This window comes from Pteropus medius, unplaced genomic scaffold (genome assembly GCF_902729225.1).
Source record: "Pteropus medius unplaced genomic scaffold, Ma_sr-lr_union100, whole genome shotgun sequence".
In the NCBI taxonomy this organism is placed as follows: domain Eukaryota; kingdom Metazoa; phylum Chordata; class Mammalia; order Chiroptera; family Pteropodidae; genus Pteropus; species Pteropus medius.
This window is the reverse complement of record NW_024352839.1, coordinates 301,063-316,479: the sequence shown is the minus strand read 5'-3', so window position 1 is coordinate 316,479 and position 15,417 is coordinate 301,063. Positions and strand designations below refer to the sequence as shown.

At 35.5% G+C, this 15,417-nt stretch overlaps 1 protein-coding gene across 11 annotated transcripts in view; it reads left to right on the top strand.

Annotated features, from left to right (window-relative positions):
• LOC120592464 (zinc finger protein 850-like) overlaps nt 1-15,417 on the top strand; it is a 36,524-nt gene that overhangs the window by 9,392 nt on the left and 11,715 nt on the right. For 4 of the 11 annotated variants that reach the window (XM_039850162.1, XM_039850160.1, XM_039850161.1 and 1 more), the window contains 3 exons: nt 8,912-8,997; nt 9,163-9,289; nt 9,530-9,625. In XM_039850162.1, coding sequence (XP_039706096.1) covers nt 8,992-8,997; nt 9,163-9,289; nt 9,530-9,625 — 229 coding nt within the window. In that variant the 5' untranslated portion in view covers nt 8,912-8,991. Of the gene's footprint in view, nt 1-8,911; nt 8,998-9,138; nt 9,290-9,529; nt 9,626-15,417 lie in introns of those variants that run through there. The other 7 variants (XM_039850158.1, XM_039850156.1, XM_039850157.1 and 4 more) reach the window with 4 other exon arrangements.

Here is a 15,417-nt window from a genome sequence, read left to right as displayed (position 1 = left end):
TTTCTAGTTTTTTAAGATGAAGCGTTTAGTTGTTTATTTGTGCTCATTCTTGTTCTTGGAGGTGGGCCTGTAATGATATGAACTTTCCTCTTATGACCACTTTTGCTGTGTCCCAAAAGTTTTGATGTGTTGTACTATCATTATCATTTGTTTCTATGTATTACTTGATCTCCCTTTTTATTTCTTCTCTGACCCAGTTATTCTTCAGTAGTATGTTGTTTAATCTCCATGTAGGTGTGGTTCTTTCTGCTTTCTTTTTACACTTGATCTCTAGTTTCAAAGCATTATGATCAGAGAATATGGTTGGTATGATTTCAACCCTCTTATATTTATTGAGGCTATCTCTGTGTTCTAGTATGTGGTCAATCCTTGAGAATGTTCCATGTGTACTAAGAAGAATGTATATGTAGCTGTTTTGGGATGGAAGGCTCTGTAAATGTCAATTATGTCCAGTTGTTCTAAAGTGTCCTTTAAGGATGTTATTTCCTTATTGATTTTCTGTTTGGATGATCTGTCCATATCTGACAGTGGGGTATATAGGTTCCCTACTACAACAATAGTGTTTTGGTCTGTTTCTCTCTTTAGTTCTGTTAATAATTAATTGCTTTACATATTTTGGGGCTCCCTGATTGGGAGCGTAGATATTAATAATTGTTATGTCTTATTGGTGCATGATTCCCTTTATCATTATGAAGTATCCCTTAGTATCTTTCTTTACCTCTTTAATTTTGAAGTCTATTTTGTCCAATACTGCTACTCCCGCTTTTCTCTGAATGCCTTTTGCTTAAAATATCATTTTCCACCCTTTCACTTTGAGTCTATATTTGTGTTTGGAGCTGGGATGTGTCTCCTGGTGGCAGCACATGCTTAGGTTTTGTTTTTTAATCCATTCTGCGACTCTGCGCCTTTTTATTGATGAGTTCAGTCCATTTACATTTAGGGTGCTTTTTGAAATATTTTGTCTTCTTTTAGCCATTTTATCATTTGCTTTCTGGTTGCTTGGTGTTTCCATTGCTTCCTTGTCCTTGTGTTTCTGTTTTCTTTTTTGGTTGGGTTTTGTGAGTCTTCTCTCTGGTCCTTCTTGTTTTATGTTACATACTTCAGTTCTGAATCTTTGGTGTGTGGTTAACATTACGAATATGTAAAGGATAGTTATATATATGTACAGTCATCCATTTTCTTCTGCGCATGCCTTATCTTCATTCCCCTTTGCAAATTTGGATCTTTGAATCCTATCCTTTTCAGTCATTGTTGTCCCAGTTTGTCCTTATATATGCTGAATGTTCATTAGTATATTGCTATAGCAAATTTCTTCTTATTTTTCAAACTTATCATGCCCTGTTTTTTACAGGTTACACTCCTCTGCTTCTGTCAGCCTACTAGTCACCTTACTCCTAATTATGTATTTTTTTTGTCATTTTGTTTTAGGTGAGCTATCCCTTTCAGTATTTACTGTAATGCTCGCCTCATGTGGAGAATTCCTTGAATTTTTGTATGTCTGAAAAGGTCTTAATTTCTCATTCATATCTAAAGGAGAGCTTAGCTGGATACATTATTCTTGGCTGGTAGTTCCTTCTATTTGATAGTTTGAATATTTGATTCCACTCCTTTCTAGCTTGTAAGGTTTGTGCTGAGAAGTCCGACGATAATCTAATGGCTTTTCTTTTATAGGTTACCATGTTCTTTTCCCTAGCTGCCTTGGAAATTCATTGTCCTTGGTTTTTGATGATTTTAATACGATGTGTCTTGGTGAGGGCCTTTTTGGGTTGAGATAATTGGGTGTTCTGTTGACTTCTTGAATTCCAAGCTCCAGCTCATTCCTTACATTTGGGAAATTCTCATCCACTATTTGTCTGAAAATGCTTTCTAATCCCTGCTCCTTTTCTTCCCCTTCAAGAATTCCCGTTATTCTTATGTTTCCTCTCATGATGATATCAGTTAGTTCTTGAATTTCTGTTTCATTATTTTTCATTCTTCAGTTTCTCACTTCTTCCTTCTGATTTATTTCTAGATTTCTGTCTGTGATATCACTGATCCTTTCCTCCATTTGGTCGACTCTTGTTATTTCATTTTTCAACTCTTGCAATGTGTTCTTTATCTCCAGAAGTTCTATTCAGTTCTTTTTGAGGGTTTTAATATCCTTGCTAAAGAACTCATTCTGCTCATCTATTTGTTTTTTCGATTCCTGAAATTGTCGATATGATTTGTTATGGATCTCATTAAGTTTTCTCAGAAGTACTATCCTGAATTCTCTGCCATTTAAGTTGCATGTTTCTATGTCTGTAAGCTTATTTTCTGTAGATTTTTCTCTTTTTTTCTGAGCTGCCTTGTCACCTTGGTTGTTCGTGGTGTTTAATGAAGTATTTCTCCACCTGGGCATTAATGGAAGTGTATTTTTGCTTTTTTTTTTTTTTTTTTTTTCAGAAAATTTATTATATAATGGTCTCTCTAACCTGTTGCCAAAAGTTTTTTTTGGGGGGAGTGGGGTGGGGAGGCGGTTCAGTAGGCAGCATCTAAGCCTCTTGATCCCTGTTTTATATAAAGTCTTAATAATGCCTTTTTTTTCCTTATAGATGTTTAGTCACACTCTCTACTCTCAGACTCAGTTCCTGTCAGTGTTAGTGACAGTTTCTATAGAGTTTGCTCAGATTCCTCTGCAGCTCTGCGGTGTTTCCTCTCAGAGGGTGTGCGGGGAGGGGCCCTCTGGGTTGGGGAAAGGGGGCTGCCACTCAGCCTCATTTTTGCAACTGCGGTTTGTAAAAATCAATTGTTTTTTTTGACGTCCACGCTTCTCTGTCTTCTGCTCTGATGACTGAGCAATTCCACCGGCTGCATGGAACTCACAGCTCTTCCAGGCAGGGCTATTCAGGGAACTCCTGCACCCTCCCTCTCCCTCCTCCTACAGGGAGCTCCAGCTGCAAGAGGCAGCTTCTTTGTTTCTCCCAGTCCAACACCCGACACCTGGGGTTCTGACCTGCCATAACTCTTAGTACAGATCTTACGCTCAGACATGTTGGTATGCAGTTTGCGTGTTTTTGTTGAGTTTCAATATTTAGCTTGTTGTTTCACAGGGAGAGATCTGGGGACATCTCTCACTCCACCATGTTTTCTATAAAAAATATTTATTGTTTGTTTTGTCATTGCAAGTGGAATTTTTTTAAATGAATTTTCATTGGTAGTATATAGGAACACAGTGGATTTTTGTACATTGATTTTGTATCCTGAAACTTAACTGTATTTGTTTACTGTTTCTAATAGTTTTTTGATGGAGTCTTTAGGATTTTCTATATAAAGATTCATGTCATCTTCATAAAGTGAGAATTTTACTTCTACATTCCTAATTTGGATGTTTTATTTCTCTTGCCTGATTGCTCTGGCTAGGAATTCTAGGGCAATGTTGAATAACAGTGATGAGAGTAGACAACCTTGTCTTGTTTCTGATCTTAGAGGCAAAACTTTCAGTTTTTTGCCATTGATATTGACCTAACATTTGTCATATATGGCCTTTAATATGTTGAGAGGTATTTTCTTTCTATAAGCATTTTAATGAGTATTTTAATCATAAGTGGATTTTATATCTTGTCAACTTCTTTTTTTTAAATCTGTTGGTTTGATCATATGATTTTTATCTTTTATTTTGTTAATATGTATCACAGTGATTGATTTGCACATGTTGAACCATCCTTGTGCCCCTGGAATGAACTCCACTTGATGGTGATATATTATTTTTTTAATGTGTTTTGTAATCAAGTTGCTAGTATTTTGTTGAGGATTTTTGCATCTATGTTCATTAGAGATAGGGGTCTGTAATTTTTTGTCTTATCTTTGCCAGGTTTTGGTATCCAGTTAATGTTGACCTCATAAAACGAATTAGGAAGTATTGCCTCTTCAATTTTTTGAAAGAGTTTGAAAATGATATTAAATGTTATTTGAATGTTTGGAAGAATTCACTAGTCGAAGCCATCTGGTCCTGGACTTTTACTTTTTGGATAGTTTTTGATGACTTAATTTCCTTACTGTTGATCAGTCTATTTAGATTATGCAATTTTTTCATGGTTTAGTCTAAGAAAGTTACATATTCCTAAGAACTTGTGTATTTTTTCTACGTTATCAAATTTGGTAGCATATAGCCTTTCATAATGATCTTGTATAGCCCTACGTATTTTTGTGGTATCCATTTAACTTCTCTTTCATTTCTGATTTTGTTCATTTGAGTCTTTTCTCTTTTTTTTCTTAGTGATTCTAGCCAGAGGTTTGTCAATTTTTTTTTTTCAAAGAACCAGTTCTCGTGTTAATTTTTTCTATTGTCTTTTTGTTTTCTCTTTTATTTAATTCTGCTCTAATTTTTATTATTTTCTTTCTCCTACTGACTTGGGGCTTTGTTTATTCTTTTTCTAGTTCTTTAGGTGAAATGTTAAGTCATTTATTTGAGATTTTCTTGTTTCTGGAGGTAGGCCTGTAATGATATAAACTACCATCTTATTAACCCTTTTGCCGTATCCCCCAAATTTTGATGTCATATTGTCATTCTCATTTGTCTCTATGTATTTTTTGATGTCATTTAGTAGCATGTTATTTAATCTCCACTCATTTGTGTTTTTTCCAGCTTTCTTTCTGCATTTAATTTTTAGTTTCAAATTGTTGTGTTCGGCAAATATGCTTGATATGATTTCAGTCTTCTAAAATTTGATAAGGCTAGTTTTGTGCCCTAGCACATGGTTTTTGAGAATGTTCATGTGCACTAGAGAAGAATATATATTTTGGTGTTCTGGGATGAAAAGCTCTGTAAATATCGGTTACAGATATTAGTCCATTTGGTCTAACATGTCATTTAAGGCCTATATTTCCTTATTGATTTTCTGTTTGGATGATCTATCCATTGGTATCAATGGGATATTTAGGTTCTCTAATATATTTGTTTTTGTCAGTTTCTCCCTGTAGTTTTGTTAATAGTTGCTTTATATATTTTGGTGCTCTCAGATTAGGTGTATATATATATATTAATATGTGTTACGTCTTCCTTTTTCATTATGAAGTGTCCGTCTTTGTCTCTCATTACCTTTTTTATCTTGACGTCTGTTTCATCAGATATAAGTACAGCTACACCTGCTTTTCTCTGGATTCCATTTGCTTGGAGTATTGTTTTCCACCCTTTCATTTTGAGTCTGTATTTGTCATTGCAGCTGAGATGTATCTCTTGAAGGGAGCATATGGTTGGGTTTTGTTTTGTGATCCATCCTGTTATTCTGCACCATTTAATTGGTGAATTAAGTCTATTTTCATTTAGGGTGATTATTGACGTATGAGGATTTTCTATAGTCATTTTTTCTTTAGTCATGTTTTCTGGTAGTCCTGTGTCTCCATTGTTTCTTTTCCCTTGTGTTTCTGTTATTTTAGTTTGGTGGTATTCTACGATGTTTTCCTCCATTTATTTTTATTTTTATTTTTATGTTTTTTATGTCTCAGTGTCTTATTAGATTTTTTTTCTTGTGGTTACCATTAGGTTTATGTAAAATAAAATTTCATCTATACAGTGGTCCTTTTTCTTCTGATTGCATCTTATCTCCATTCAGCTATGCATGTGCTTTTTACCTGTTCTTTTTTGTGTTTTTGTTATCACAAGCTATTCCGTTTTCTGTTATGTGTTCATTTACAAATTGCAGTAGCTATTGTCTTTTTTAAAAAGTGTTCTTGCTCCTTTTAACCTTTGTATTATATTTAAGTGTTTTATACTTTATCGTGAACTAGGATTGCAATTGCTTGTCTGTTAGTCATCTTACTCGTAGCATTGTATCCTTTTGTCTTTTTGTTTTAGGTGGAAGAGCACCTTTAAGTATTTATTGTAAGGCAGGGCTTCTGGTGGTCAATTCCCTTAGCTTCCGTATGTCTAAAAAAGCTCGTTTCTGCTTCATATAAAGAATAACTTTTCTGGTTAAATTATTTTAGGCTGATGATTTCCTTTTTAGTTATTTTAATATTTGATTCCACTGTCTCCTAGCTTGTAGGGTTTCTGCTGAAATATCTGATGATAATCTAATGGGGTTTCCTTTATAGTTTACTGTCTTCTTTTCCCTGGCTGCTTGAGAATTCTTTCTTTGTCATTAATTGTGACAGTTTTAATAAATGTGCCTTTAAGAAGGCCTTTTTGCATTGAGATAAGTACGTGTTCTGTTAGATTCTTGGATTCAAGCATCCAGTTCTCTCCATGGGAAGTTCTCATCAACTATTTGTTTGAATAGGCTCTCTGTTTCCTTCTCCCTCTCTTTATCTTCTGGTATACTCATTATTCTTATATTGCTCTTTCTGATAGAGTCAGATAGTTCTTGTAGAGTTCTTTCATTTTTTTTTACTCTCAAATCTCTCACTTTTTCCATCTGAGTCATTTCTAGATTTCTACCTTTGATATGACTAATTCTTTCCTCTATCTTGTTTGCTCTATTTCTTAAGCTCGCTAGTTCAGTCTTCATTTCTTTATTGAATTCTTCATCTCCAGAATTTGTTTTGTTCTTTTTAATAGTTTCAGTAATTTGTTAAAGTACTCCTTTTGTTTGTTGATTTTATTTCTGAGTTCATTAAACTGCCTTTCTGAGTTTTCTTGTATTTCTTTGAGATTTTTTTCAGAACTGCAATCTTGAATTCTCTGTCATTTAAATCACATATTTCCATGTCTTTAAGTTTATTTTCTGGAGATTTTTAATTTTCTTTTTGAGCCACCTTATTACTTTGATTATTCATGATATTTGATGGGTTATCTCTCTGCCTAGGCATTTATGGGAATGAAATCTGCTTTTTAAAAAAGTATTTGACATGTCACTATTTTAAGATGTTGATAAGTAAAGCGTGGTACTAAAGTGCAAGTTTTTATTTTCTCCTACTTGCACTGCTGGGGCTTCCAGAATCTGTGGGCTGGTGTTGCCTCGGCTGCAGAAAATGCCCTGTATTCTGTGAGGAGATGGGCATCCTCTTTGTGTCCCTGTCATCTCAGTTTCAGGGTACCTCTCCTGTGGATTGGAAGTGGCGGGCTATAGGTTTCCTTTGTGTTCCTGGCCCCACCTTCCTGTAGCAAGAAGTCTCTGGCAGAGCCACTGTGTCTGAGTTGACCCAGCTGCCTGTGCCAGGCCGCACCACTATGGGTGGGAGAGGGGTGGGTGGAGGGAAGTGGGTTTCTGCATCTACAGTTCTGTTTTCTCCAGTGGGTTTAGCCACAATTAGTACAGACCAGTTAGCCTGGAAAGTTTTTTTCAGCTCTTTCTTGATCTCCCAAGGGAAGATTTTACTTCTGTGTGAGCCACAGGGTGGACAAGTACCTGCATCTGCAGAATCCTTTGTTTGATGATGTGAGGCTGTGGAATGTTGTGACTCTTTGCACTGCTGCTCTGCCCCGACCCTGGACCCAGCTTCAATGTGTACCAGCCATCCACATACAATTGCTGTCCCTGCCCCCTCTCGTTTGCCTAATGGGGGTTGCACCTCTACCCTTCACTGCTGTTGCCTCTGCTTGGGCTGTATGAGTTCTGGACTGTGTCTGTGGTTCTGTCTTTGTATTCCCCCTCTCCCACTCCATTCTTTTCTGCCCTGTTTGCTCTGGATGTCTCAATGTGTGGATCTCTCAGATATGTTTGTGTGTTGAACAGGGAATCCTTTGTTGAATTATAGCTGTCCAACTTGTTTTAAGTTCAAGGGGAGAGACCTGGCGGTCTCCTCATATTACCATGCTGCTTCCATCCACGATGCAGTATTTTAACTTTAGTCACCATGCTGTACATTACATCACCATGACTTATTTACATTATTGAAATATAGTATCTTTTTTTCATTTGCATGAACATTTATTTTCTTTATGTAGAAACTTCCTTGCTCAGCTAAGCTCCATTCATGAACCCATCCCATATCCTTACATTCAATCAGGAAATGAGCGGTGGTGCCCAGCAGCACCATCACTTTTCTTAGTGTCCCACTTTTCTCTAGCATTGTTCACATTTGCGTGCAGTGCTCTATGATGGAGCCTAAATATATTCCCTTGAGGGAAATTCTAGAGCCTCCTTTATCAGAATTGTGGTTTAATGAAATGGGATAATTGATCTTCACAAGCCTCTTTATTTTTCTTTAATTTTTGAGTTCCATCTTTAAAAAAAGGCATGAAGTATTTCATATTTAAAAAGAGTAGTAAAACACTCATGTACCTACCACCTAGAGTAGGAAGGACTAGTTAAGATACTTCTGTACCCACCCCTCCCTCTGAAAGGGTAACCTGTTAATAAAGAAAATTTTGTAGTTGTTATTTTCTTGTTTTTCGTAATTGTTTTACTATATATTCTAAACAATATACTATTAGGTTTTCTTTAGTTTTGACATTTTTAACAAGTAAAATTAGCCAGATGCATAAGTTTTTGAGAATTGTTGACTTTCAAAGCTGTAAAGGAACTCAGAGATCTTGTTCAAGCTAAATATATAAAATAATGGAATGGTTATGTCTCGCCTTCCTAAAATGAAAGATACAGCCATTTCAAAAAAGTTTATTAAAGAATCTGCATTATAAGGAAAAATGCTTTTATATTATCTAACAATAAAGATTTTTAGTATTTAGTCTGTATTTTAATTAAAATTCTCTTATGTGAACTTTATGTTTGGTAAATATTTTAGGAAGATTATCTCTTCCTTTAATAGGTGAGAAGTGAAGAGAGGAGCTCATATTTAGGAGTTTATTGTAAGTAGTAATTAGCACATCAGGTTTATTCTATACAGTCCTTTCAACTTTGCCGTGTGTTTGAAAATTTCCACATTAAAAATATTGGTAAGTCACGGATGATCATTAAAATAAATAGTAATGTGCCAGGCTTACAGGTTGCTGAGTATTTTTGTACTCTATTTCATTACTTTGGGAAACTACAAATAATTGTGTTTCTTTCAGTCTTAGCCCTAGCCATGTGATAATTGGAATGTGTCATTATATGAAGAAGGTTGTCTGCAGCGACAGGAATATTCAAGAAGATGGAGGTACTTTATTCTATTTATACTAAGTTTTTTACCCTGCCACATCCTTGGCCTGTCCCAAGGATGCTCGGTGCATTGTGTCTATCCCTCAGTATCCTTTTCTATCTCCTTTCATCTTAAAAACATTTCTTTTAATTTCAGCAGTACTACATGGTTTTGTCATTTCAGTGGTTGCTGACTTTCAGGGATGTAGCTGTAGACTTCTCTCAGGAGGAGTGGGACTATCTGAACCCTGCTCAGAGGGATTTGTACAGAGATGTGATGATGGAAAACTATAGCAACCTTGTCTTACTAGGTAAGGTATCTATCCCCAAATAACTTGTGAATTTTACGTGTATCTTTCAATTTTCTGGATGTATTTCTATTTCATACAGAGTTCCTTTGTGCTGTATAGGAGATGGGCAGCTCTTTGCGATATCTTTGTCTTCTCCATTCTTCGTACCTTTAAATCTTGTCCTTCATGTAGTTGCCTGTTTTCTTGACTGAGTTTGAATTCAGGAACAGCATATGTCTTATTATTTTTTCTTAAAAATAGGACTATCTATTTCTAAGCCTGATGTGATTTCCTTATTGGAGCAAGGGAAAGAGCCCTGGATGATTTCAAGGAACATGGCAGGAGGATGGTGTCCAGGTGAGTAAGGATTTAACAGAAAGGAAAAGGCACTGCTGTTAAGAACCCAGTTGGTGAGGGAGGCAGCACCTTAAAGGTAATGATTGTGGAATCTCTCCCTCAAAAGCCCATCCAGGAATCGTGGAGACAAGACCTAAGATATGTGGAAAAACATAAAGACTCTCCATTTTACCCCCACCTGTACACTCTGTGCTACTCATCTGTCATAATTCTCTCCCCTTTCAAAGCCTTTCTTTTGAGGAAACATCCTATTTCATATGACTTGGATCCACTTCTTTCCCTTTTATTTTTAAAATTATTTTTTATTTTTCAATACAGTTGTCATACAATATTAGTTTCAGGTGTACGACATAGTGCTTAGACATTTATATCACGTACAAATTGATCACCCCGATATGTCTGGTACCCATCTGACACTATACATGGTTATTACAGTACTATTGACTGTATTCCCTATGCTGTTCTTTATATCCCCATAACTGTTTTTATAACTGGCAATGTGTCCATCTTACTCTCTTCCCCCTTTATGCCCAGCCCTCCAACTCCCTTCCCACCTGGCAACCATCAAAATGTTCTCTGTATCTTTGAGTTTCTTTTTATTTTGTTTATTTTCTTTCTAGATTCCACAAAGAAATGAAATCATATGGTATTTGTCTTTCTCTGTCTGCCTTATTTCACTTAGTATGATAACTCTCTAGGTTCATCCATGTTGTTGCAGATAGCAAGATTTTATTCTTTTTATAGGTGAGTAATAGTCCATTGTATATATGCATCACTTCTACTTTATTCATTTGTCTTTGGTGGACACTTAGGTTGCTTCTATATCTCAGAAATGCTGCAGTGAACATAGGAAAGCGTATTTCTTTTTAAGTTAGTGTTTTAGATCTCTTTAGATAAATTCCTAGATGCGGAATTGCTAGGTCCTTCTTTGTCTCTTCTTTAGCCTTTGTTTTAAAGTCTGTTTTGTCTGACATAAGTATTGCTACCCAGCTTTTTTTTGTATGTATTTACATGAAATATTTTTTTCCATCTCTTTACTTTCTGTCTGTGTGTCTTCCCATCTGAAGTGAGTCTTTTGTAGGCAGCATATATATGAGTTTTGTTTTCTTATACATTCAGCTACTATATCTTTTGATTGGAGTATTTAATCCATTTATGTTTAAAGTAATTGTTGATAGATATGTAGTTGTTGCCATTTTATTATTCATAATTTTGGTTTTTCTTGCTAAAGAAGTCCCTTTAACATTTTTTGTAATACTAGTTTGGTGTTGATGAACTTCTTTATTTTTTTCTTGTCTGGGAAGCCATTTATCTGTCCTTCGTTTCTAAACGATAGCATTGCTGGGCAATCTTGGTTGTAGATCCTTGCTTTTCAGTACTTTAAATACTTCATGACAATTGCTTCTGGCCCGCAAAGTTTCTGTTGAGAAATTAGCTGACATATGGGAGCTCCCTGGTATGTAACTAACTGCCTTTCTCTTGTTGCTTTTAGGATTCTCTTTGTCTTTAATCTTTTCCATTTTAATCATGTCTTGTCTTGGTGTGGGACTCTTTGGGTTCATCTTGGTAGGGACTCTCAGTGATTCTTGGGCTTGTATGTCTATTTCCATCACCAGGGTAGGGAATTTTTCTGTCATTATTTCTTTAGTTGGATTTTCAATTCCTTGCACTGTCTCTTCTCCTTCTGGTACCTCAGTGATGCAAATATTGGTATGCTTGATGTTGTCCCAGAGGTCCCTTAAACTATCCTCATTTTTTTGGATTCTTTTTTTTTTGTTGCTGTTCTGATTGGATTTTTTCTGCTACCTTGTCTTCTAAATTGCTGATTTGATCCTTTTCTTCATCTAATCTATTATTGATTCCCTCTAAGGCAGTGGCCCCTAACCATTTTGGCACTAGGGACCAGTGTCAAAAGTCAGACAGTTCAGTTTCTCCCTGTATGTCGCTGGTCCTTTTTGAGCTGCTGCCCCAGTGCTGAAGTGAGATTGAGTGAGTTCATCAGGGTAAGTCCATTCATGGGCCTTTTAAGAAGGATGCCTGCAATTCCAACAGCCTTTCATCTCACTCAACCACAATCCCTGCTCGTTTTCAGAGCCAGAAGTTATGGGGACTTCTCTTTCCGGCACTGGAACCCTGGACTAGGGATTGTGATGTGAGGCTGGGACCCCTCACTCCTCAGGGGGGACATCTGCAGCTGAGATATCCTTCCTGCTTTTTAACCGCCATATGTGGGTTTGGGACCAGTCTGTTTCACATCTCTACTCCTCCTATTAGTCTTGACGTAGCTTCTTTTGTATATCCTTAGTTGTAGGACTTCTGTTCAGCTAGATTTCTGTCTGGTCTGGTGGTTCTCAATGACAATTTTTCTGTAGTTTAATTTAATTTTGATGTTGTAGGAGGAGGTGAGTACAGCATTTACCTACTTCATCATCTTGAGCAGATGTCCACTTCTTTCCCTTCTAAATTTAAACTCTTGTGTATTTTTTAAAAATCTCTTGAAATACATATTTAAGCCTTTTTGTTCATTTTTCCTATTGATCTTTGACTTTTTTTGACCTGTTTTGCTTTAATGCAGTAATTCCATGTGTGAAAGGATGTTCATTCACTTTTAATCAGCATTTATTGACTTAAAAAATGAATACAGCCTTTTCTTGGTCTGTGGGAATTAAAGAAGTATATAAGTTATTAAGATACAATCTAATAAAGAGTCTAGAAGATGTCCATAAATAACTTCCAGAAAGCAGACTCAACCATAAGACTTATAATATGGAGCTTAGAAGAAAGTGCTGAAGATATAAATTTCAAATAGTGCTGATAGAAAAGGATATGCCTTCTTTTAGGAAAAAGTACACAGAAATGCTTATGGATAAGAGAGGGTAATAAATAAATTGTAGAAAATTTAGGTGTCAAGGAAAAGTGAGAGTAATGTTCAAATAAGTTGGTGACATTCTTAATATGGGCAAAAATGGGGCTGTAAGCATAGACCGAGGGATTTTTTTTTTAAATAAAAGATAAGGCTTTAAATTTTTAAAAATGCTTTTAAGTAATAGGAATACTATTCATTTTTAAAAGTGTTCTAGTTGTAGGATATAGATTATTTTATTTCAGTTTTTTCACAGAGTGTCACGAATGTGTTTTAAAGGTTTTTTTTTTTTTTAGTTTATTGTAAAAATTTTCAAATATACACAAGGATAGTAGAATGGACATCCCATTAATAAATCCACTTTTGAGCTCCAGCAATTATTAAAATGTTTTCAGTCTGAGATGTGAGATTCCTGGGCCAAACAGTTTAAACCTTGTAAAGCTCCTGATATTCTAGTGCAGAAATGCATGATCCAGTGAAGCCAACTTATCCAACTCAATTCATGCAAGTATTAATAGTTGATTAATTCATCAAAAAGGTTAAAGTAAAAAAGTATGATATGCTGCAGTCATTTTATTTTAACTGAAAATGTTTAATTACAGATATTTTTTACCCATTTTATAATGTCAGGGCAGGCATTTTCTTTGAAAATAGGTTTCCGATTTGGAGTTCTGCCTTATTTTTGTCTATACTAAACCCATAATGTGTTAGTCGTAATTTAAACTTTCGTTTTTTTACGTGAAAGAGCAACATAAAGATTCTCACAATCTAATGTGAATAGAGAATCCAATAAAGCTGTGCTGTCCTATATGGTAGCCCTAGCTACATGTGGCTATTTTAATTTAACTTTAAAGTAATTAAAATTAAATAAAATAAAATATTTAATTATCCAGTTGCACTAACCATATTTCATGTGCTCAGTCATTACATTTGGCTACTAGCTACCATATTGGACAAGTCAGATTCTGAACATTTCCATCATTTCAAAAAAATGTGTTGGCATTGCTATCAGTGTAAACAGTTTCTCTCCTGTGCACAAGGTTTTTCCTGTTCATTTACCTCCATATAATTCAAGAGCAGTTTTTTTTTTTAGTGATTAGCAGAATATTCTATTTAATTTATTGTGTTTTAAAAACCTTTATTATGTAAGTTAGGATATATAAAAAAGAATACATGTAAAATTTACAGCATAACAACAAAAACCTGTGACTGCCATACATAAGAGCTAGAATACTTTACAGTGCTATTACACCTAACTTATGCTCATTTTTAATTCTATTTTACTGCCTCCCCAATGTCCCAATAATATCTAACCTGATTTTTGTGTTTATTTTTCCTGTGATCTTTTTATATGATTGAATAGTTTTATCATATATGTTAGTATCCTTAAGCAATGTATTTAATTTTCTTTTTTTTTTTGTTACTGAATATTACAAAAATGGTTTTGTACTATCTGGAGCATTCTCTGATCTGATTTTTTTCACTTAATATGATATTTATAGGATTCACGCATGTCTTTGCATGTAGCTATGATTCATTAATTTTTATTGTAGTATATTATCCCATTATGTGAATATACTACAACTTATTTGTTCCCTAATTCAGTAGGATTTGGCTTCTTTGAACTAAATTGGTTATGAATATTCTTATAAATCTCTGTGCTACTCGTGTAAGAATTTCTCTACGATCTCTACCTAGAAGTGGAAGTTTTTGTTCATAGGGTATGTGGATGTTTAACTTTTCTAGATAACGACAAAATATTTTTGAAAGTAGTTGTGCCGGTTTGCTCTTCCAGCACAAGTTTTTTTGGTGCATTTCCTCATTTGCACTTAGGATTTATAATCACACTTTAAAATTTGTGCCAATATAGTTTTGCTCAGAATTAGCCAAACTCAAAGTTAAGGGCACAGTCCTCCAGACTGCCAAATATACACGACTTCTGACACCAGCTGAAAGTTCAAGAGGTCCACAGGGTTACCTTCATTTTAGATCTGCTGGCTACAAATTTGGGGATCTTCATGGACTCCTTCAAATTTGATTATTCACCACAACAACTCATGCAACTTTGAAAAGCACTAGGCTTATGATTTGTTTTATTATAGCAGAAGAACACCAGCAAAAGGATTAGAATCAGCCAAAGGAATAGACACAGGGCAGAATCTGAGAAGGTTCCACATGTGAAGTTTCCATGTCCTCAGGGATGCATTATCCTCCTATCATTGATGTGTGACAATATGCATGGAGTATTGCCAACCTAGGATGCTCACCTGAGCTTCAGTGTCCGAAGTTTCTAACCAAGGCTTCATTATATAAGCATGATTGATTGAGTTGTTGCCCATGTGGATGAACTTAAGGTCCAGCTTCCTCCTCTTTTTATAGAGGCTGATTCATCTGACCCAAAGACCCAGACCTCTAATCATATAGTTCATCTTTCTGGGCAGCCCCCACTGGGTGTCACAAAGTTAACAAATTGTCAGGTGTGGTCTAAGGGCTCCACTATGAGTAACAAACACACGCCTATCACTTGGGAAATTCTAAACCTTTAATAGTTACCTCCCAGTTGCCAGGACAAAGGTCAGCTCTCCTTTAGGGAAAGTTATTTCTTTACTACATAATAGCGAATGTAAAATTCTAAATTTTTCCTAGTTTTTATTAATTAGACTGAACATTATTTAAAAAGTATATTTGCTGTTTGTACTTCCTTTTTATGTGAAATTTTGCCATTTTTCCCACTAGGTTGTTTAGGTTTCTTCCTTCCTTCCTTCTTTTCTTCTTTCCTTCCTTCCTTCCCTCTCTCCCTCCCTTCCTTCTTTCCTTCTTCCTTCCCTCTCTCCCTCCTCCTCCTTCCTTCAGCTCTTTCCTTCCTTCGCTCCTCCTTTCTTTCCTTCCAGCCACTATTCCTTTCTTTCATTTTCTTTCCTTTCTTCCT